The sequence below is a fragment of the Symphodus melops genome (genome assembly GCF_947650265.1).
Source record: "Symphodus melops genome assembly, chromosome: 13".
Taxonomy (NCBI): domain Eukaryota; kingdom Metazoa; phylum Chordata; class Actinopteri; order Labriformes; family Labridae; genus Symphodus; species Symphodus melops.
The window spans coordinates 14,598,881-14,621,674 of NC_136703.1; the positions used below are offsets into that span (position 1 = coordinate 14,598,881).

Sequence of the window (22,794 nt, forward strand, 5' to 3'; positions counted from 1 at the left end):
AATGAGGGGGACCAATAGGCTTCTGCGGCTGCGTTTGAGCAGACATTTTTACAATTATGTATTGATTATTTATTTGGTATCGATTATGGCCTGTTGAGAAATTCCTGATAAAATGAATGATATTATTATAAGTTAATATTTTACTTTTATTTTCTATTTTAAAAAGGCTGGATTTTTTTTAAACAAGTTAAAATGCTCTTGTGATAAAATCTGATTTTCATAGTATACAAAAGTGAACTAAATATTTGTATTCAATATGATTACGATTGTGAAACACTGCTCTGTTTTTATGAATAATTTTGTTTTGTTTTTCGCCTCGCCCAGACTCGCTAAGGCACTGTAAGGTTTTCAATGGAAACCTTTTAAATAATTTCCAAACCCGTCATTTTCTGCTGAGATAATTATCGGTTCCTCCTCCCTGTGTGTGTGTCATGGGAATGTCGAGGAATGATTAAAACAGGGCAGAAAAAAAGAAAGAACATGAGCACCTAGAACCATTTTCAAACATTATATAAGCCCTTACTTGTGTGCTTAAAATGAAAAGCGTATTTTTAATCAATGTGACTTAAAGAGACTGTACCTGAGACTAGCGAACACCGGGCTCAGCTGGACTGTGGAGGATTTAGTTTGATGTGTTGGACAATCGCATAACTGATCGGATTTTCAGAGACAGTTGGAATGATCTTCTCATAGACGCCGAATTTTCCTAGTCTTTTTAATGCTGGTTAACTCGTTATTTCCTCTGTGCTGCTTGCTGTGCAGAGCTATCATCGTGCTGCTTGAGTTGCAGGGCTCTGCTGCTGCTGCTGCAGAGATAGTTGTTGGTGAGCTGGGGAACGTCACTTGCTTTATTGCCCTCACAGAAGATAGACCATAAACGCATTCTTAACCACCTACACCCTCCCCCAGTGCACTGCAAAAGCATGTAAATTGCTCACACGCTGGATAATTCAAACACAAATGGAAACATTAACAGTATGTTGGAAAATAGTTGAGAAACAAAACAAACAAAACGAATATTCATCTAAGTTTCCACACACTGGCAAGCAGCATTGAGTTTATGTAGAATATCTCTGCAGTGGGCTGGTAAAATTAAACCAGATTCTTACACATACATGCACTCACACACACACACACACACACACACACACACACACACACACACACACACACGCACGCACGCACACACACACACACGCACACAATCACACAAAACCACACAAAAGATGGGGTTGCTATACATCTGATTAACCGCATTATCCAACCTTTTATCTTAATCTCACTGTTTAAAACCCATCTTAAATTGAGCTCGTGTATTATGCTAATATTCCAGCCTGATTTGACTGTGATCACTGTTCTGAATGACATTGGCCATATTTTTCATCCCCACTTCCTCTTCAAACACCACATTCTCTAAAAACTTCAAGTAAAAAATGCCTCATCCATCCAGGCTGGACAGACAGTGTGCCACTCCAACTCCACGTCGTGTTTATCGGCATTTAGCACTAATGTTCAAGCTCTGAGCTAAAAGCTACACTTTCTCTTCAACTCCTGCCTCTCAATTGGTGGAGACCGGTCAGCTGACGTTGTCATATTGTCTCTCACCGAGCCAAGCCTCGGCTATAACACTCGCGTTTGTGCGTCTTAACCGGAGATTGGAAATTAATAATATTGAATCCTCAAAGTAGCCCACGTCCAGTTAGAAAGGCAGAAAGTAGAGAGAGAAAAAAGAAGAGCTTGGAGAAAGGTGTGGTTGGTTGACACAGACGGGAAGGAGATTTACTGAGAAGGAGATTGAAAAGAGAGCGATAAAGAAGTGGGAGAGTTTGGAGAGAGGGTTACAAGCAAGGTATGAATTCTTATTTCGCAAACCCGTCGCTCTCGTGCCATTTATCGGGTGGTCAAGATGTTTTGCCTAACGTCCCACTGAACTCCACCACCTATGACACAGTCAGACATTTTTCGTCGTACGGTGCCGCTGTGACCCAGAATCGGATATATGCACCTTTCTACTCCCCTCAAGACAATGTCGTCTTTGGCTCTGGCAGGGCACAGTACGAGTATGGATCAAACGTGTTTCTTCAGGACAAGGACGTGCTCCCCAGTTGCAGACAAACTAACATGGGACTCAATACACAAAGCCACATTGCTCAAGAGTACAGTTTGGATCAAGGAAGAGCAGGAGCGCAGGAGCAGAAAAGCAACATCCCGATCTACCCGTGGATGCAGCGCATGAACTCACACGGCGGTGAGTTTTACTACGACAAATAAATTAAGGAAATGGGCCACTTTTACGATATGTCTTACCAAGAGAGTAAGTTACTTTTTATGGCCCCATAAAACATTACTGTATCCTCTCGACCTGTAGATGGGCCTTTGCATGTGCAAACAAACAGCTTTCATTTTAAGGAAGATTTAGAAGTCAGAGGCGCGTGAGGCAGAGATGCATTATTGTGCCTTTATTAATTGAGATGATAAAGAAAAGATGCCCTTCGAGATAGTGTTCAGATAAATGTATTGTTTTACATGTATTTTCATTTTAACGTTTAACTTGTGCTCAAGTGCCTCGAAGTATTAATAAACCACAGACAGAAGCCCATTTATTTTAATGTCAAATGAGATTGCCTTACAAATGATTGAATTAGTTCTTCCACTTTGTATCTCAGCAGGCGTGGGCTACGGGACAGACAGGCGCAGAGGACGTCAGATCTACTCTCGCTACCAAACCCTTGAGCTGGAGAAGGAGTTTCACTTTAACCGCTACCTGACCAGGCGCAGACGCATCGAAATCGCCAATGCGCTTTGTTTAACGGAGCGCCAGATCAAAATCTGGTTCCAGAACCGGCGCATGAAGTGGAAGAAAGAAAGCAACCTGACTTCCACGGTGACTGGAAGTGAACAGACAGGAGCCTCTCAGGAGGAGGAAGAACGCAGTGGCGCAGTGGAAGAAGAGAAGGATGAGGACAAGAAGAAAGAATAGGAAAAAAAAATTAAAAAAGCACCATTAAACCCAACATAACTACCTAAAAATCTACATGGACTTGAGAGCGACTTCACTGCATGATGGCTAAAACCCGCAGCTCTCCCACTTATACCCCATGTTGACCAGAGGAGCCTCAGATATCCAACTTATTTCAGCCACAGTTTGGCCCCTGTGACATGTGGAGCGCTCGTATTTTTTTTTTTACTGCAATGTACCACTTGTATTGTGAAAATAAAGAGTAAAAGTATTAATTTCTTCTTTTTACCCATGCCAGTAAAACTCTATGTATTTATCCCACACACCCCATCAATCACTGTGAACTCTTTGATCACCTCTCAGAATACAGTGTTGGTCAGACCTAGCTCAGTATTGTACACGCACATTCCACGGAAGGACCGGACACTTTATCTGCACGGTATAATCCACTACTTGAATAATGCGCGAAAAAGTGTCCTGCTATATAAACATGAAAGTTGCACGGTTATAAAATACACTCCACACAAACATACACACACTAACACACACAATTAAAATGCCTGTATATAATCCAAGAAACAGAATCATATGTCAACCCAGTGAGGACTTATGTGCATTTAGTCGCTTAGACGCTGTATAACATGAAACTTGCGCTTTTTGCCCCTTTTTTTATTTCATGGTTTGACACAATAGGTTTTCCTTGTGAGATAGATTTGTACGATTGTAATTCTTCAGTTTTGGTTGAGAATTCATGTTTTGTCATAAATATGTATCATGGAATAAAATATTTGTAAAACTTTCACTCTTGTCCTGTTTTGTATTTTTGTGAATTGCACTTTTAGACGTGGGTGAACCGCGTGAACACAGTTGATTAAAACACGCACCAAACTCTGCGTACAAGGAGAGTCGTATATGGCTGTATTGAAATATCACGAATTGCATGGTTAGCTTAACAAGAGGAAAACAACTTCATTTAGTTAACAAAAAGCTAATTTTGATCTCGGATGAAATTTTAAACTTCCTAATGATGATTTTAAAAGAGCGGTAATGAGCCATTATCCATTCTGAAGTTTACCACTATAACGTTCCCGTAGCTTTATCACTGTATTATCACTCCAAATGTCCATATGCGTAAAAATACGTTCGTGATTTTTTTTTCTTTTCGCGTTAGTGTTTTAACCAAGGTGGAAGAGTGTTGTTATTAATTTTATTGTTCATATGATCATCATTAATTTTATTGTTCTTATTAATAAATGTGAATGTTGGTGGACTCGCGGTGTGTCAGGGAGCTCTGGCCGCTCTGACCGTCCTGTTCCATACCAGACACCAGATGACGCTCTTGTCTTACTGTCCTGCCCTTTTTCGCGCTAAACACCCCTGCCTGGTCCTCAACAACCAACAGCTCAAAGTTTACCGGACACGTTTCTCCTATTCATCAATATCCCCATTGAGTATCAAAGCCAATTTATGACTGGCCAACATGTGCACGTGATCCCATACAAATACCCCCATATTTGGGCAGCGCACGTCGGATCAAGAATTAAAAAAAGATACCAAAGCCTACTCCACCTATAAATCCTGGGTTATTTTTTTAGAGCAGACAGCTGTGAATTTTCAAAAGCGGATATAAAGAAAAGCAATGACCAACAAAAACAAAGAAATACGCGCAGCTTCCATCCTGCAGCTCTCTTTAGTTTAGAAAAATAGTTTAAAATGAGCTCTTATGTTGACAGCTGCCATCTCCGGCAAACAAGCGAGACAACTTCTTCGAACACTATGTTTAGTTTCGATTTATCTGGGCGCAGGTCCAGCCACTATGAGGGTGTTAATGTGAGCGGGATATTCACTTGTCCCGTCCCCACGACCTCTGCTGAACGGGAGGAGATGAAAACTAGCCTGCGTGGCAGTGCGCATACTCCTCTCCCGGCTGGACCACAGATAACCATGGTCTCTAGCAGCTCGTCCGGGGACGACGCAGGCGGGCTCAGCTACGGCAGCAGCACTCTGCTGGGACTAGGGGCGGACCGAGACCCGGAGACAAGCGCGAAACCCGGCAGCAACAAGAACGAGGAGAGTGAGAGAAACGCGGAGAAGACGCAGGCGGTGAAAAGAACCTCAAAAATGAGCCAGCGGCAGGACAGTGAGCAGCGACCACAGATTTATCCATGGATGACAAAACTGCACATGAGCCACGGTAAAGTTTGCCTATTTCCTAAAGTGCGACTGAGATGCTTTCCCTTATTCACTCTTTACGCTGCAACACTTCTTTTCGCCCGTTCCACTTTCCCCTCTTGAGTTTTATAGGCCAAACGCAGGAAATAATAAAAACTCGCGGTCATAAATTTTATGACAAAGGCATCCATTGCTCGTAAACCTGCTCTGTTACGGTGAAGAGGTGATCTGCAGGGTGATTTATGGTGCTATAATTGGATAAGAGAAGTAAACTGTGATAAAACTATGAAATAATATTTACAAATTCCCTTTCCAAGAATAAGTTTGTGTATTCTTTTTATAGCTTTATTCTAGCTTCATGCTTTTACATGATCAGACGGTATGTGTGGGAGAAGCTTTAGCCTTAAATTGAACTCTGGGAAGCACCAATGCCCTGACCCAATCGTGAACTTTTCACCTCTAAAACATTTCAATAGGCGTGTTCTTTCTCCCTGCTTTGAGAAACCCCTGGTTGACTGTGCAAGCTGCAGATGGACAGTCTGCATTTGTTGCACACAAAAAACACGCTACTTTTGTTATGTGTTGCTCCATAAACAAATGTGCAGGCTTGCACACAGCGTGGACGTTCAACATTTTTCAGTCAATGGAGAAGGCCCGTACTTTTCTAAGCACGTATGTGCTCGAGCACGTCTATAGCTGTGAATATATAAAACAATATCTCTGGGAAGCAATATTCTCCTTGTCTAATGTTTATATTTTACACATCTGTTTGTCCTCCCACGATTTTATTTTGCCTCTTGCAGGCAGTAGGCCGCGGTCAGTTTACAAGGAAACCAATTATTCGTTATTTCATTTTATGTATAAAATGCCGTTTCATAAATATAATAGACTTGTTTGTTTTTATGTTTTGTAATGAAACCAAACGATTTACAGTAGCCTATAGCCTTCCCGGTTTATACGTTATTTATGAAGGCCTATTAGATCTAGTTAACCATCCCTTTCAGGCTGACATACAGTTTAATAGAGCCACAGTAAGTTATAGCAGGTTCAATTAGGTTATTTAAAGATATTTTAAGGGGGCAAGATATATAAAGGAGGGTGGCGGACGTAATTACAAAGTTGCAAGTTACAATTTGCTTGTTATTCTGCTTTAAGGCTAACAGTTCTTTTAAAATGTAGTTAAATATTATCACCCATATTACTATATTTATTTATCTCTATAATGCTTATGAAATCTAACTGATTTCAATACACCTTCAGAATCGGAGGGTAAGCGCTCCAGGACCAGCTACACCCGCTATCAGACTCTGGAGCTGGAGAAAGAGTTTCACTTCAACCGCTACCTGAGCCGCCGCAGGCGCGTGGAGATAGCGCACACCCTATGTCTGAACGAGAGGCAGATCAAGATCTGGTTCCAGAACAGACGGATGAAGTGGAAGAAGGACTCCAAGATCAAAGTGAAGGAATAAAACAGAAAAAGGGCAGCAGTGAGCACAGATTATCAGCCACACAGTGCTGCACCACAGTGCTGGAGTGGCGTGTGACCTCCGAATGAACTGCGAGGAGCAATGACATCATGACACCGCGCTGTGTGCTTCATCACCAATTATGTGTCACTTGCTGCAGTTTGGGACCTAATGTATTGAATATCACTCACTTTGATCAATTGGTTTACATTTCTAAATTAATTTGCTGCCCATGCGATGATAAGCTCACTTTGCTGCACGGAGGGGACACAATGCTGAGGGGGAGTTGCTTTTAGCTGCAAGGTTCAATGCTCTGCAGTGCAGAGAGGCTGCACAATAATACTAATAATCTTTCTCCCGATTAAGGTAAAAGTAGAGAAGAATGGATGACAGAAGATCTTTTTTTTTTATCATACGAGGAAACATTTAGGTCAGACATTCAAATAAAGCCAGACACACGTGTGACTGCTTTGGAAATCGTATTATTGAATATAATTTTCCAGCAGTATAAACTATTTCATTTTCTTGATTATTTTAATATGTTGCAGTGCAAACAATACCTTAGGATGTGTGGTGTGTTCAATTATTTGTGAGTGGATTTATGTCCATGTTGTCATGTCCTTTCCCTGTGAATCTAAATCATAGTGTGTAATTCAGCGATTGTGTATTGTGATGTGCAATGAATCCATTTCTGTACACTCTGTAAACTTCATGTGCCTGGTTTAAAACAGGGCCAAGAAAAACCGGTAGATGGCTTGAGTTTTGATTGTAACCAATAAAATCTCTTCAATTTATCGACATTTCTGATTATTCTACCTTTTTTTTTATCGGTGTTGTGGCAGAATGACATAGCTGGCATCGTCTGAATGTAAAAATGCGATTTTAAAATAATCCTTTATCTTTGGTTTTAACCAATGATGACGTATCAAGTCTGACTCTAAATCCTCTATATTTCTCTGATTGTCAAACGCGCTCTGAAGTTTAATGCCCCCATAAAACTTTATTGCCCCTCTTCCAGTACTGCACCACAGGCACACTTCGTTTCCTGTTTAGTCAGGGAAGGAAGACACACTATCTAGCCTGTGATAACATTCGCCCACAACACAACGTTGATGCAAAACTTTGGTTTCCTGTGGCCGCAGACAGACGCTCCATGCACCACAGTGGAGGCCATATGGCACCTTTATGATACAGCCCTGCGCTTTAATCCTGGCATCATTACGCTGCAGTTAAAATAACACTTGCTGCTTTAGAGGACATAAAATCTCACAGGTTACTGTTGTAGAAGAGGTATTAGTAGTATGTTGCAGTTTAACCCAAGGTTAGGAGCCAATTTGTGACTAGCCCTACTCAAAGGAAATAAAAATACACTCACCTCTCAAACTAAAAGCTTCCTATTCAACTTCCTGGTCGGTTAGGAGAACCGCTCAGCGCAGCGTCCACTATCTCTGCGCTCTGCTAGGCCTAATCTTTAGATGGACAATGCATTCAATCCCCCTTTTCTATGTCTTTCTTTTAGGGTATTTTAAAGTTTACAAGGTTACATATGCCAATTGCCCCAAGCAGGGCCTGTGAATGGTGCATCGGGAGCACGTGGTGTCATTTAAGTGGGTTTTATGGCCTGGAAGAGCTGACAAACCTTCGATATATACACATCATATATAATCTTAACTGTCCGGAATCGCAGCTGCCGGCTTCCCCTTATCTGAGAGAGAAAAGGGCTTTGTGGCAGTGAGGATGCAGTACCTTTCTCCGGACTGAGTGAGAGGCGGCTGCTGCGGAGAGCTGCACACTGCAGTAAGTTCATTTTTACTTTACACAGGTCTGCGACTCTGTCGTGATTTGAACGGGGGAAATATTGTGTAGTCTTTTAGATTAGCGTGCATTGTTTTTGGATTTTTGCGAATAGGCCTACTTGTAAAAAAAAACAAAACAGTGTTAATTTGTGTTTTATACGTTTTCTAATTATAAAACAGTTGTGTGTTGAAGTAGCCGGTAGTTTAACAGATAGGGCCTTTTATATAGGGTATGTTGTGTTGCACATGAAGAACGATATGATCAGATATGAAATCAGATCGACATGAAACATTTTCTTTTTTTCTGGGTTTTTTTTTTGGGTGCAGTGCTCTATGATTCAACAGTTTGATTTGTATGTTATAGTCCTCAGTAAGAGAGAAAATGACAAGTCAGTCATAACTATCAAAAATCCAACTTTCCGTCCTACCTCTCTTGTAAACATGCACAAACTGTTTTTGTTTTCATGCACATCTCAATGCTGATTTTACGAATCAACAGTTTACATTTAATTGTTAGTTGTGTCATATTTTGATTCAGTGTTGCAGTTCGCGGGAAAATGTGTTGTGTGTTCTCTAATATTGTGTGTCGATGTTAAAAAGCTGAATCGTACAACGAAATACACAACCTTATCTTACAGATGCCCCTTGTCACGGTTTTCACCTTGGTGTCATGTCAGAGTGTGTGTGAGTGTTGTTTTAGGGTCATGTCTGGGCCAAGAGACAGTTTTGTTTCTGAGGCACAGCAGTCTGGCGTCGTATGAACTCCACCCCTTATAAAAACAAATCTTCATTTTTTACAAGAATGCATTTTCTTCCGTAGCAAAGTAATACTTGTTTTTCACTCCTCATATTCATGCTAGCTTGTTGTCTTCGTGTGGAAGTAGATATCACTGAATAGATCAGTTTGGAGACTGATGAGGCAATGTGATCGTACAGTCCATTCATTTTCCAGAGGGCAACTGATTGAAATGCCCGTATGTCTTTGAAAGCAGTTTAGCTAAGAAATACTGATGTTTGCTTAACCAGTGTAGCTGCAAAAACACATTTTGTTAAGTCCGGTTTGTGTGAGTGCAGGTCTCACAGAAAGAGAGAGAGAGAGAGAGAGAGAAAAAAAGCTGCAGCATGGTGTTGTATATTCTGACTGTGATGCTGTATTAACAGCATCTATTTACCGCTGTGTGTCAGACTGCGATGTCTTTTTTTGTATTCTTGAAGAAAAAAATCTGGGTTTTTTATTTTCATTTTGTTGGTTTGTTTTCAAGTGTGATGATCTGTTATACACCTCCAGTAGGGGGCGCTGTGCAACATGCTGCTGTGTGGGTGACGTTTGACTGTTGTGGCTTTGGAAGGGCTCTTTGCATCCAAAGATTTGATTTAATTTGACCCTGTTCTTGAGAAGCCTCACTGAAATATTCATAACATCAAAGAGGAGGACATATTTAATCACGAGCTCTCAAAGTAAAACTGAAAATAACCATTAATAGACATAAATTATGGGTTTTATTTATATCTATATTTTGCTATAAATTATAAACAAATGCAATGCCTAAAAATATTTCCCTCAAATTTTCAATTGTTATCATCAAATTGTGTTCTTTTCATGTCCTTTCTCTTATTTCACAGTAGTATAAAGCTTGCAGTAAATCAAACACTATTCGAACGTGCAGAAAGACAGTCCATATGAAATCAGTGTAATGTAAGTAAAAGTGAGAACGTGCAAACATCCGTTTTCTCCATCGTGTTCGGCGCTCTTGTGTTCCTTTCTCTGACCTGTGGAGCTGACAGTCATCATTCACACACACAGGTTATTTCCGGGTGACCATAGACTTCCCTCTTTGTCCAAGTCCAAATAAGAACCATAAACTCTCATTACACCGTTTCCGAACAGAGACCGAATTTATTTACAATGTGCGGACAGTCGTGATTCTTTTATTGACCACGCGCCATAACTCAACCGCTATGAAATCCAGGGATTTCTAATCGTAGAACATTTGCCTAAGGAAATAGAAAAACGTCTGTAAATTATGTCTTAAAATGACCCGTCCTCGTTTTTCTGTCCTCAGTCCAGTTCTGCTGGAGCCCACACATATCAAAGCTTTTCTAGGACAGACCTTTAATAAGACTGGAAACAGAAGTGATCAAAGCAGAGGGACACGAGGATCATTAACATGACAAAATATCGCAACATATCAAAACGTGTCTTTCTTTACGGCAGACATGAACAATTCACATGCAAGGATTGCTTGGAAATAAACCAAATATGAAGGACTTATATGGTTTTGCTTATATTGTCATTTAATTCAGTTTTATTTATGATTAAACAATCTATTTTAAAGTCTCAGTTTAAATACTGAACATGCACACATCCATTCACGAAAACGCTTTTTACATGTGTCTGTTTTATCAAAAACGGAATGCTCGATTAATTAAGAAATGCACAGAAGAAACCTTGATAGAAAGTTGATATTTGAAGTGTTTAGTAAAATGCTGGCATATTTTCTTGAAATTTAATATTTTTCATTTGGATGAAAAAATAAATAAATAAATAACCACGAAGTCGAGTAATCCTGATCTATTTTTTCTTTTCTTTCTTTTTTCCCAGACTGTTCGCCGGGTCAAAACGAAAGGCGCCGTGAATTTCTCTGTAAGTGTTACCCATCGGCCCTCGCCTATGCACCTGGTTTCAGTCAAGAGCTGTGACACTTCATGCAGCTTGTTATTTGGCTGCAGGCAAACAGCTGGCTACACTGACATCACGGCTACTGATGCCTTTGATCTTAAACAGTTTATTTAGGGAGTCTGGTGTTTGTGTAAGGACACTTATCGTTGTTGCTTCCAAATCGAACTTTTATTATTTCAAACATTAACAACGCAAACAAAACTTTAGCTGTGATTACAATCCTCCTGCAGTCTGCTTTGGGTCTAGTTAATATCTGGAAGAGTTGTGCCCTTGTTGCACAGGTGAGCTGGACTCACCTCTGCAGTAATGAACCACAGCATTTCTGTAATGAGCAGCAAAGCAAACAATGGTTTCTGTGGGGCATCTAGTATTCAAAAGCACCACTGCTCCCCTGACTGTTGCTTTTAAAGGCTTTTCATACCCAACTGGTCTCCAGTCTGTCTGCACTTCATTAAAACTTTTTATTTTAACTGGACGCTCCATTTTAACGTTATTGCACCTGGGGAGGATGCACGTGTAGAGGCTATTAGGTTAAGGGTTTGATTAAATGTTCTTCGTAGCCATTTTCATCAGGGAGCGGGAATATTGCTCTTCATGCTGCATCCAGGTCAGCTGCTGCTGCTGCTGCTGCGCCACCAAATTAAAAAAAAAAAAAAAAAACAGACACAGCAACAAGGTCCTCTACATACTTCTGCACAGATTTATTCTGTTTACATATGTACATATGTGAACACGCTTTTAGTCTATTTTGCAGAGGGGGGAATAAGAAAAAGAAGGAAGCTTAACAATTCCTCAAATGAACAAATGAAACATCAAATTAGTTCGCCCGGGGGCCTCATTTTTTGTACTTCTACATTATAACTAGTTATTGAACTAGGTGCACGATCTGAAAGCCATTTGTGGGGAGAAGGAATTCATTGCTGTCTCTCCATCAATAATCCTTGGCAGTGAACTATTGGAAGCAGTCAAACGCGAGGGGTGAAACGCGGGTCAGGCTGTCTAACTAATATTAAAATGCGTCCGCCAGAGCGCATGAGGAGAGAGGAAAGTGTGGTGTGCCTGCAGCAGCTTGGGTGCACAACAAACAGCATGTATTTAGATGAGCGTATGACAAAGCCAACAGAACAAAAGTGGGGATTTGTGGATATTTTGTCCTTAATAAACAGGATGTTGTTTTACTCTTAAATACAGAATATCTTTTAGATTAATCACCAGAATGCACGAGGAGAAATATGTAAATTGATCGGGGTTTTTTTGTTGTTGTTTTTTTGACAGTGTCTGAAGCCACCATTGCCTTTCCACTGTAATCAATTTCATTGATTCACAATCCGAGCATGTTTGCTGTTTTTAATAACCCCCGAACAGGTCACATGTCTGATATTGCATTTTTCATCCGAGGCTTTTCTCATTAGCTCTCGGAGTGGCAGCAAGCAGGGTTACCGAGCGGTCAGTATGGTAATGAAGAGCACAAGAAATGGTTGGGAACAATAGAAACTTATTTTTCATCTGTGCTGTCACGCCGTCCCTTTGTACGCTCCGTGTTTGTGACTGAATATTCATATAGGTGCTACCTCAAAGGCAGAGGGTGTTTTTGGAAAAGGGGAGTCTCTTGTCCTTGACGCAAGGCGTTTGTGTGCTTGTGTGGCTGTACACATAAAAAAACATTTGAAAGTAGTAGTTTTATTTTATTTTATATATTGTATAATAAACAAAGGCTCCACTAACCCCTTGTGAACAGCTGCAGCTTTTTGCTTTATTTCTACCTTGTTGTTGTATTGCATGACATTCTAATTTCGGACATAACCTGCTTGCAAAAAGGTTTGCCTGAGAGGTTCTCTTTGCAGCTCCTTGTCTACAAAATTAGTTGTCTATATGTACCCTGTAGAACCGAATTTGTGTGAAGTCCAAACAGTCGCAAATACGTCTCTACAGGAATACATGGGCAACTGAAATACCACGCCATCAAGTCAATGGATTCGTCTGCTCCCTCCCTCTCTCTCTCTCTCTCTCTCTCTCTCTCTCTCTCTCTCTCTCTCTCCCTCTCTCTTCCTCTCTCTCCTTGCATATTCCAGCATCAACACGCATACACGTAGAATGGAGCAACGCAATAACACTGTCACAAAGTGTATTCACAGTGCAGACAGCCGTAGATTGTGCGGGCTGGTTAGGCCACAGAGAGTAAAGCCATGTGTGAAGTGTGGAGGCTACTACTGTGTCAGAGCCTGTAAAACACGTTAGGAACCAGGGGTCGTTTATAAGTGACTGATTTACGGCTTTTATAGCTCTATAAAACGCCTCTAACATCCTCGCGAGGGCTAATAGAAATGTCGCGCGCATTCTGTACAAACAGGAAGGCTAGAAATGCCTTTCCACGCCACTGTTACTCATATTACTGGATAGTTAATTCTCAGGAAAATGGACACAAGTTAAGTTTTTATCTTCTACTGTTGACCATAAGATGGACTTGTGTATACTTCTATCCAGGTCTATTTTTTCTTCAAGTGGGAGTCTAGAACTTTTAGTTAAAGTTAAATTATTGTTATCATATTGTGGGACATTTTTCTACTTGCCCCTTTGCTCCTAAACGAACTTCAAGGAGAGGGTGTTGCATGGAGGCTGCTAAGCTATCAGTGACATTGTCTGACCACAGCAAAGTGTGGGAAGTGGAAGCAAATAGCAGCACATGACAAGTTTATAAATTCGGGCAGGATCAGTTTACAGAGGAATAGCAGACCTCCAGTGATGTGGGGATAGTTTGTGCTTTTGTCATGGTTAGTGCATAACAATTGGAGTTTGAAGGTGAGGTCCTAGCTGGCTTCAACATGAACACTTTACTAGATTTTTATATATTGGTTATATTGGGATTATACCAAAATGTATTGACTTGCACATCTATTGCATTTCTTTTAGTACATTATAGTAATGTATTTCCTTTCACTAAGTTTTATCTTTCGTAATATTTTGATTATAGCTTATCCTCAAAGGTTTAGTTGACTGTGAAGTGACATCTGATATCACAGGATTTCATTAAGGTCATAACAACAACAACAGTCGTCTTTCAAGTAAAAACAAAGGATAAGGACATAGAGATTAGTTCAATTAAGTATGTTGTCTGTAAAAGCCTCTTAAAATTTAAAAAAAAGTAGCTTTTTTTGTTTTTGCAATATAAAGAACAAAGTCCCTATCTCTGTTAGGACTGAATGTGCCTTATCCCTTACATTATCTGTTGTCTACAACAACCAAATGTAATGTAACACCTCTAAGCCACTGCAGTGAAGCCACAATTACTTGAGACTGTCTGTTGCCTGTTTTCTTCTGGATGTGGTCCCACTGCTGAATGGCCTGTGACATCCTAATAATGCGTTACACAGTTGTGAGATGTGAATGCAGGTCTATGGCTTTACTTTGTGATTATGAAGTTAGTTTTGTTCCTGATCATCATTATCATACAATTACACAGCTCTTTGCCAGTATTTACTGGTAATGCTGCTCATAATAATATTTGAATATAACAGAAGTGGCTTTTGTTGTTTCTTTCATTGTTAGAAGTTTAATTAAAAGTTTAGGTCATGTCCACTTGCCTATTTTCTATTTTCCTATTTTCTTTAAAATTGTATATGATTTAAAGAACAGTTTTTGGTGCTATTCAAAAGAGCTTCAAAATGCATGTAAACTTGAGAATCCTTACCTCATTCTATGAATTTTAATGTTTTAATTTAACTTTTAAAAAGTATTTTAACCCAGAAGAAAAAAAAATTGTTCAATTTAGATTGAAGGCTATTTGTCAATTCTCAGTCATTATAGATGATCAGGGTTGTTTCAAAAACCAACCCCTCCTCTAGATCATCTCACCCTCCAGTCCTCCTCTGACATTTAGATTCACCATAAACCTTTTAAATATCAGTGCTGAAATGCTCTTAGAAATATCATCAAAACTGCAGCAGCTCTATAACTCTTAAGTGTATTAATGGTGTTTAATGTGCTTCACAGCTGAAGTGCTGTTGCAAAAGACTTCATTAATTAGCAGATAACCTTTCTATAAGGCGTGCAGGCTAACAAAATGATTGCTTTGCTATTGTTGTGCCTTATCCTTGGCGAATCACCTATTGTCCCTTTGAATAATTGAGACCAGTGGATTTTGCCTGTTTTATTTTTTCCTTGGTCAGCAACTAGCTACTAGTTTTGTCCCCAAGATCAATTGCTTTGGTATCACAACCGGAGAGGGGGAGAGGGAGAGAGAGAAAGTGATAGAGAGAGATAGAGGAGAGAGAGAGGGAGAGAGATTTGTGCCCACAATGGCGACTGTAGGTATGCTAAATACCTCTGGTTCCTTATCCGGGAACTACCTCTCACGCCGCGATTGGGCCACTGGGTCACGTGGTAAAAGTAACTTTACAGGGCTGCTCGCAAGTAGGAGGGCTTTATGGAGCAGAAAAACGACAAAGCTAGAAAAATTATTTTCCACTCCAGAAATTAATGATCATGAGCTCGTATTTGATGGAGTCTAACTACATTGATCCGAAATTTCCTCCATGCGAGGAATATTCGCAAAATAACTACATCCCAGAGCATAGTCCAGAATATTACAGCCGCGCGAGGGAAACTGGCTACCAGCATCACCATCAGGAGTTATATCCTCCGCGGGCGAGCTACCAAGACCGCCAGTTTAACTGTGCAAGCATCCCTGAACCTGACACGCCACGGGGACATGGAATACCCCAATCTGCGCACCTGCTGACAGGGAAAGGGCAGCCTGCCTCATGTGAAACCCCACAGTTGTCCATGTCCCCCGCCACCCCACCGGCCGCCACCTCCGCCTGCAACCAAGCCACCCCGGAGCATCCCAACAGCACAGCCTCCTCCAAGCAGCCCGTGGTGTACCCGTGGATGAAGAAAATTCACGTCAGCACTGGTAGGCAACTTGTGTGTTTATGTTCCCTGCACTCCCCTTGCTCCTCTCTCCCTCTTTTCCCTCCCTTTATCAGTCCCTCTGACTCCCATCTCGTTGCCAGCCCCTGCTCCGATAGCAGGGAAGCCTTTGAAATGGCACAATTGAGGCGGATTTACGACTCGGCATTGGTAATTACACCCACCATAAATTTTATAGCCGAGGTATACTCAGGGCAGCCGTATCACCATGTGGCTTCTGCTGTTATGTATTGCGCGATGGAGAGAGAGGGGGAGAAATGAATAAGAGAAAAAATTGAGCTTTGTAATCTTGCATTAATAATTTAGCTCATAGTTGGATGTGAGTGTCCTCTCATTACGCGGAGAAGTTCTTAACTTCCCATTTAAATCCCTCAAACAGCCAAACATTCATATCCAATAAATCTTTGCAGCCATATCTCAGTTGAGGCCATTCTTGTTTACCCCTCCTTTCCTCCCTACTCTGTCTCTCCCTTTCTCCTCTTTCCAGTGAACTCGGCGTACAATGGGACGGAGCCCAAGCGGTCTAGGACAGCTTACACCCGGCAGCAGGTCTTGGAATTGGAGAAGGAATTCCACTATAACCGATATTTAACTCGGCGGAGGCGCATCGAGATCGCCCACACCTTAGTTCTCTCCGAGCGACAGATTAAAATCTGGTTTCAAAACCGCAGGATGAAATGGAAAAAGGATCACAGGCTGCCGAACACCAAAGTGAGATCCTCCTCTTCTTCCGGCTCCAACACAGGCTCAGCAGCAGGCGCTGTAGCCGCTGCCTCGGCCACTAACACAGGGGCCCCTGACGAACTGACCGGATCGCAGCATGCCGAGGATATTACCAGGTTATAAACCCACGAGCCAGAAAAAGAACTGGATATTTATAGAACAATTCTATCTTTTGTTTTGGTAGCTATCTTGTGCGGTTTCCTTTAAGTCCAAAGTTATATAAAATGCATGTTATATAGCATGGATTACTGCGAACACCGATGACTTATTTTTACGTGACACAGGGTTTAATTTATTTGAAGCTCAATTAAAATGTTTTTTTATTGAAAATGTTTTGATGAAGGAACAAAAAAAAGTAGAAAAATATACATTTTATCAAAATGTTATTGTGGGCCATTCTTTTGCCCTGCTGCCCAATAAGGTGAAATGCACAATCTATTTATTTCAAACAACACTGGGAGAAAATCCATATAATAATAGTTATTTTTGGTATATAAAAAAGCTGGAACACACCATTGATCTTGAACTTGTTTGTTTTGGATAATGTGTGAAATTACCTCGTGTATTTCAAAAACAGGATTTTGATTTACAGTTTAGTTTTGTGGTGTTGATGTTGTGTTTTAGACCGTTAAAAAGCAGATTATTGTGAAATGCAATAAACGGAGTGTAGTGTACTTGTGATAATCATATTGGTCAATAAAACAGTGAGTGTCTACTAGTTTTAAATACGTTTGGTCCAACCTTTATTTTAGGCAAGATGAGGTCTGCTTTATTACGGTTGTTTGGAGGAAGTCATATTTAAAATTGTACACGTGTGAATATTTAAACAATTCGTGAAGGAAACAAGAACCATTGTTTTCAATCTTTGTAATTCCTGCAGCTCATTCTGGAGCCTTGCAATTAGCAATGTGTACAACCTGTGAGTGTGTGAGGCTGGATGTGTGTGAGTATGTGTGTTACTTCTGGCTCATAATGGACTGAACTTGTTTCTAAAATCTGAGAAAGAAATAGTTTGCGCTGTGCGTTATGTGCCACCTCATCAGGCTGGAGGGCATTCAATTAGCGTTAAAGACGTGAAGCCAGCGAGGCCCTGAACGCAACACTGCGCTGCCTCTCTGCTCCCTGCGTCCTGACCTCAACACAATGCTGCATGCCATTCAGTTAGAGGACATTTGCAATGTGTTACACATCATAGACCGTTGTGAAACTATTCTGAATCATTTTGTAAGTAGTTGCCCTGCTTTTTTAGAGTCCACTGCGCCATTACGACTGAATTTTCAAATGTAAAAAATAAAGAAATCAAATAAAAAAATAAATAAAGTCATGGATTGCAGATAGATTGTAATGCTTCATATGGTGTTCATTGGAGATGGAGGAAACTCGCTGACCTTTGGTGTCAACTCTGCAAGGATGCTAATATTTCCCTGTGTGTTGTTTACTCTCTTTTCCCCCACATTTACCTGCTGTCTCCCCATTGGGTCAGTGTGCAGCAGCTCGCGAGAATTTAAAAAAAAAACGTGCTCCATGAACGTCATCGCCCGCTTTTCATCAGGCAGGGGGGCTAACTAACTATAGGACTATTTACGAATGTATATGCTGGACTAATCCAACAACATGACAAAATATCACACAGACTGCACATTCATTGAGCTTTCTATTTGTTTTATTTTTTTTTGTTTTTCTGCCTCACACTGATGCATTCTTCTTCTTTTTGTTGTTGTTGTTGCTGTTGAAAAATGTATGTAGAACAATTCCAGTTGAACCATGACTTAAACCCAAAGACGTGCTAGAATTTGATAGATTATTGAAATAGTGACATGAATAGGCCTTATAAAATGCTTCGCGTAATGGGGGAGCTCGAGAGCACAAAAGGAAGAGGTATTTTCCATCATCAATCTTTCACTACACAGCTTTGTGTTATGTTCGGGAAAAACAGTTCTGGCTACAGCCAGTGTCGATCTTTGCAAATATCATGTACCACTCTGTATATTATGAAGCATTATTTCAAAATTTGAGCGTTTAAATGTACTCTCAAAAAACTCACTTTATCTGGACCAAAGCGGATAGAATCTGCCTTTAGAAGAGGCTTTGAGAAGCCACTAGAATGGTGTTGAGACGGGGCTGAAAAATGAATCCACGAGCCTTTATGCTGCTGGACAGATTAGAGAAATTAATGTGCGCGCCACAGTCGCAGCATCCCTCCACTCCCTTTCTCGGCCCTGTCGCCTCCATGTCGCGAGGCTGAAAAGCTACTTTATTGAAGTTTTGGGGCGAAGAGGGAAAAGGCTGAGTTCACCTCGAGGACACATTTTCTGTTCCATTAGGTTCATTTTAGTCTGGAAGGCCCACCTCTCCCACCCTGTGACCTGGCTCCTTCTATCTACGTGTACCTTCTGTGCGCGCGCGCGCTGCTCCCTATTGGCCTCGACTTTCTTTTGTAGGTTTTTCCTCGTTGCGCCCTTGAAGAGGCCTACGGTGGGGCCGCACTCAACGTGTTCCTCTCCTTTTGTTAATCAGTCTGACCAAGGACTTTGCTGAACTCTCGTGCAGACCTGCAGGACTCCAAACCCGCGTCTTAATGTGTGAACATATTTTAAACTGTCCTGAAAACTATTGGTCACTTCGAGCGACATTACGCACTGAAAACGATCGTAGGGCCTACGACAATAATACAGGATGTTATGAAAACCATGCATCGATCTGGTAATGCATAATAGAGGTCTTTCTAAACATCTAATGGGGAACAAATGTTGTTTTTGTAGGCATTTGTGTTATTAATTCATAACTAATCAATTTGTGAAAACAGCTAAAATTAGCCTCAGGCGTTAAAAATGTCTTCCAGAGGTTAATTACATTCCCCAAAGTGCCCCAAAAACAGAGGCATGTAAAAATAGCCTGGTGGTCACATGACTTCTGTGTGACTTGAGAGAATAACTGGCCTCGGGTCAGTACTTCAGCTCAAAACTAAGCTGCCAATTATAGCCAGGTGTTTGTGACAGTACTGGGACAGTTGGTCATTATGATTAGTTTATGGACAGGGACCTTCAAGTTCAGTCTCAAAAACCCTCAAACTTGGAAAGACACTCACTCCTCCATAAAACTTTTATTTGAAAACAAATAAAATGTTTGTCTAGTAACAAATCATTTATTTATTGACAATACAAGATTATTCAAAAAGAATGACAAGTAATACCCCCCAACGTATTGGACGTTTTATATAAATTTAAAAGCGTCATTGTTTTCATTTTAATTTCTTTGGGGGAATGTCTTTATTTAAATGTATTCTTCTTATTTTCATGTATTGAGCAACACGTGTTTTCCTTTCTGATGTGTCCAGGACCAAATATTACACCAGCATGTTTACAGAGATAAACAGCTGACAGACGGTCATGTCCAAACAACTAATCTAAGTGTCCATCAAGTGAAAATCTAGTCTCTCGTAGACGGAGCTCAGATTACACTCCAAACAAAAACATTGTGTCACATTTGTTCGAGCTCTTGTAAGCGAAGATTTGTTTGAAGTACAAAAACACATTATGGATAATCTACGGATTATCTGAGATTTTGTGTTATGACTTTTTGTTGATTTAGGATTTAATCAAAAAGCCCTTACATGGCTTTGTTGGATCTATTATGAGAATAAGCAATGCGTGATTTAAGACGTTTTATACTAAAGTTTATATGCTGCTTGTCCATCATAAATCAGGCAGTTTGTTGTTTAAATTTAGGATACTGGGCACAGACTTCTGCTCTATATACTTTTCCGTAAATCCCGATACCAGTTTGTTCATTTGTAAAGCCAAGATTTTACGATCAGCAAATTAAATAAATTACAGAAAAACATAAAAGAATGCCAAACAAATCGTATTTAACACAAACTGTAATTATTATCGTATCATGCCTTTTTAAGGGTAACTTAAATAGTCTGTACAAATTCCTGCTCTCAGCAACGCGCAGGGACACGGTGTGTTTTGTTGGAGTTCACTTTTTAAATCCCTCCTCACTTACTCAGTCCCTAACTGCTTTACTTTCTGACTGTTGAATCACACACATGATTTCAGCTCACAGTGCACCGCTGCAGGCTGCATCTTGTGATTTATGAGCACCTCAGGCCAGGAGTCTCTCTTTGAGGATATAAAAACTTTACACAAACAGCCTACGAAATGTTTGAACAAGAGGAAATGCGGAATAAATATGATCAGCTGGTTAAACGGCGGTCTGGTTTATAATAGTACGGTTTTATTGAAGAAGAAAAAAAATAACCGTCTTTGATTCTTTCCCCCTCTTCACTCGTCTCAGGTGAGTGTCACCATTGCTCTGTTTCGAAGGGTCTTGACTGTTGTATCGTCAGGGTTTACTGTGTTGAAACGGCAGCCATGGCAGATGTAGAAAGGCTGAGAGTTGAAACAGGGGTCAAGCTGCTATTTTCCAGCGACATAGAGACTCAAGCGCATTGACCAGCAGTGGGTGTGCCATAAATCCGTAAATCTTTCTGGGGAGCAGATGCAGCACGTCTTTTCTTTGTGTGTGAGTGTGTGATTGAGGCAGAGTTTAATGAATTTACATAAAACTAGATTTTAAAACTCCATCAGATATGTTGAAGTGATTTACTGTCAGAGCTGGCAAACATTTCAGAGCAGCTTTGATCCATACTGGTACGCTGGACGTGGTGGCGTGCGTACACTTTTTGTCACCACAACACCGCGCTGAGATATTTTTCATTAGCCTATTTACTGCATCGTTGAGGACCTCAGAAATGACAGTAATTTTCACGCAGTTCAGCACGTCACATGAGACCCAGACAGATTGAGTTATGATTATGAGATTCACTTTTCATTAGCACAAGTGATCTGAATAAGGGATCCGTAGACTATAGATCCACAATTACGCACAGGTTAAGTGGAAACGCACTCTTTTTATTGCATTTTTTTTCTTTGGAAATGATTCCCTGCAGAATATGTGGACACGTGTTGCATTTCTTCTGCATTAATGACAGCTGCTGGAGTTCCACTTTCACGTGGAATTACATTGTGGGGTTTAAGACGCAACAGGCTAAACAAACAAACTAAAACGCAAATGTGATCTCAAATCAAAGGTTTCAAATACATGATTGAAACCTACTTTCATAGCTTGACTTAAACATTTTTTTTCATGAAAGCAATATTAAGTCAACATCTTGAGCAAGATTGTTGCGTTTACTAAACTTGCCTATATAATTGTATTAATCATGCATTACAAATACATATTTAATGGTGTAAAAAAGCTCCCATTCTTTTTTGAACAAAGTCACTTTACTGATATAGAGATAAAAAACAACACGAGTTAATCCAAAGTGATTGAAAGTTGGTGCAGGTAGTTTATTCTTAAGCACAGATAAACATTATTGAAGAAATAATGCAACGAAAAGCAATTTACCACATTCAAAACAATGCAATGAAACACTGTTAGATTTGACGTGCAAAATTTCGAACCAGCATTTTGGCATACTGCCACATTATTTATTCAAATTGATGTCCTGAAAATCATTTCTTTCTCCTGACTAAATAACACAGAATGTTATGTCATCGTCTCAAAACTGCTGGATTTATGTCATCTGCCCTCCACACACAGGCCAGGCTGTAGGCTATATCTGCCTTTACCATAAGCTACACCCAAATTAATACAATATGTTAATACACGTGTTTATGCAAAAGTCAGGACTTGTTTAGGATATTGACAGTGTGTGTCTTTCCCTCACTCATGAAGTACAGTGTGCAAACTCTACTCCTTTCATTTCACTCTGCATTGTTTACAGCAATATAGGGCAGCGGGCCCATAAATCTTCTGCGTGCTCTGCAGAGACAGCGCCATTTGTATGCACCGTTTTAACCGACAGCATCCTCTGCCCATTAACGTCTCCCAGGCTCTCTCTCTCTCAGTCTGCTCTTATCTGCACAGCTCTGTCCCCTGCAAATACATCCACTGATCCGTGCATACAGCTCTGGAAACCATTTATGTGAATTTTTAAGATTAAGGAAGATTTAAATCGTGAAAAAAAAACACGTGTAATATGTGGGTTGCATTCTGCAG

The 22,794-nt window shown here is 40.5% G+C and overlaps 4 protein-coding genes across 5 annotated transcripts in view; all 4 read left to right on the top strand.

Moving 5' to 3' along the window:
- Positions 1–22,794, top strand: part of LOC306834309 (homeobox protein Hox-C10a-like) — a 53,112-nt gene that overhangs the window by 27,623 nt on the left and 2,695 nt on the right. The gene's annotated exons all lie outside the window — the stretch shown is intronic.
- On the top strand, positions 1,041–3,753 carry hoxc6a (homeobox C6a). 2 transcript variants are annotated; one of them, XM_079360157.1, is made up of 2 exons: positions 1,041–2,248; positions 2,667–3,753. In XM_079360157.1, exons 1-2 carry the CDS (start codon positions 1,852–1,854, stop codon positions 2,978–2,980), a joined length of 711 nt encoding a protein of 236 aa, XP_079216283.1. In that variant the 5' UTR covers positions 1,041–1,851; the 3' UTR covers positions 2,981–3,753. The 2 variants fall into 2 exon arrangements, with proteins under 2 accessions (XP_079216283.1, XP_079216284.1); XM_079360158.1 differs by having other exon boundaries at positions 2,670–3,753.
- hoxc5a (homeobox C5a) lies at positions 4,578–7,391 on the top strand. Its single transcript, XM_079359747.1, has 2 exons — positions 4,578–5,153; positions 6,392–7,391. Exons 1-2 carry the CDS (start codon positions 4,673–4,675, stop codon positions 6,598–6,600), a joined length of 690 nt encoding a protein of 229 aa, XP_079215873.1. The 5' UTR covers positions 4,578–4,672; the 3' UTR covers positions 6,601–7,391.
- Positions 14,756–17,451, top strand: hoxc4a (homeobox C4a). Its single transcript, XM_079360156.1, has 2 exons — positions 14,756–15,985; positions 16,490–17,451. Exons 1-2 carry the CDS (start codon positions 15,550–15,552, stop codon positions 16,846–16,848), a joined length of 795 nt encoding a protein of 264 aa, XP_079216282.1. The 5' UTR covers positions 14,756–15,549; the 3' UTR covers positions 16,849–17,451.

Coding starts and splice junctions, on each gene's coding strand:
- hoxc6a (XM_079360157.1), top strand. CDS start 1,852: ATGAATTCTTATTTCGCAAACCCGTCGCTCTCGTGCCATTTATCGGGT. Junction 2,249..2,666: donor GCGCATGAACTCACACGGCG/GTGAGTTTTACT, acceptor TTTGTATCTCAG/CAGGCGTGGGCTACGGGACA.
- hoxc5a (XM_079359747.1), top strand. CDS start 4,673: ATGAGCTCTTATGTTGACAGCTGCCATCTCCGGCAAACAAGCGAGACA. Junction 5,154..6,391: donor AAAACTGCACATGAGCCACG/GTAAAGTTTGCC, acceptor ATACACCTTCAG/AATCGGAGGGTAAGCGCTCC.
- hoxc4a (XM_079360156.1), top strand. CDS start 15,550: ATGATCATGAGCTCGTATTTGATGGAGTCTAACTACATTGATCCGAAA. Junction 15,986..16,489: donor GAAAATTCACGTCAGCACTG/GTAGGCAACTTG, acceptor TCCTCTTTCCAG/TGAACTCGGCGTACAATGGG.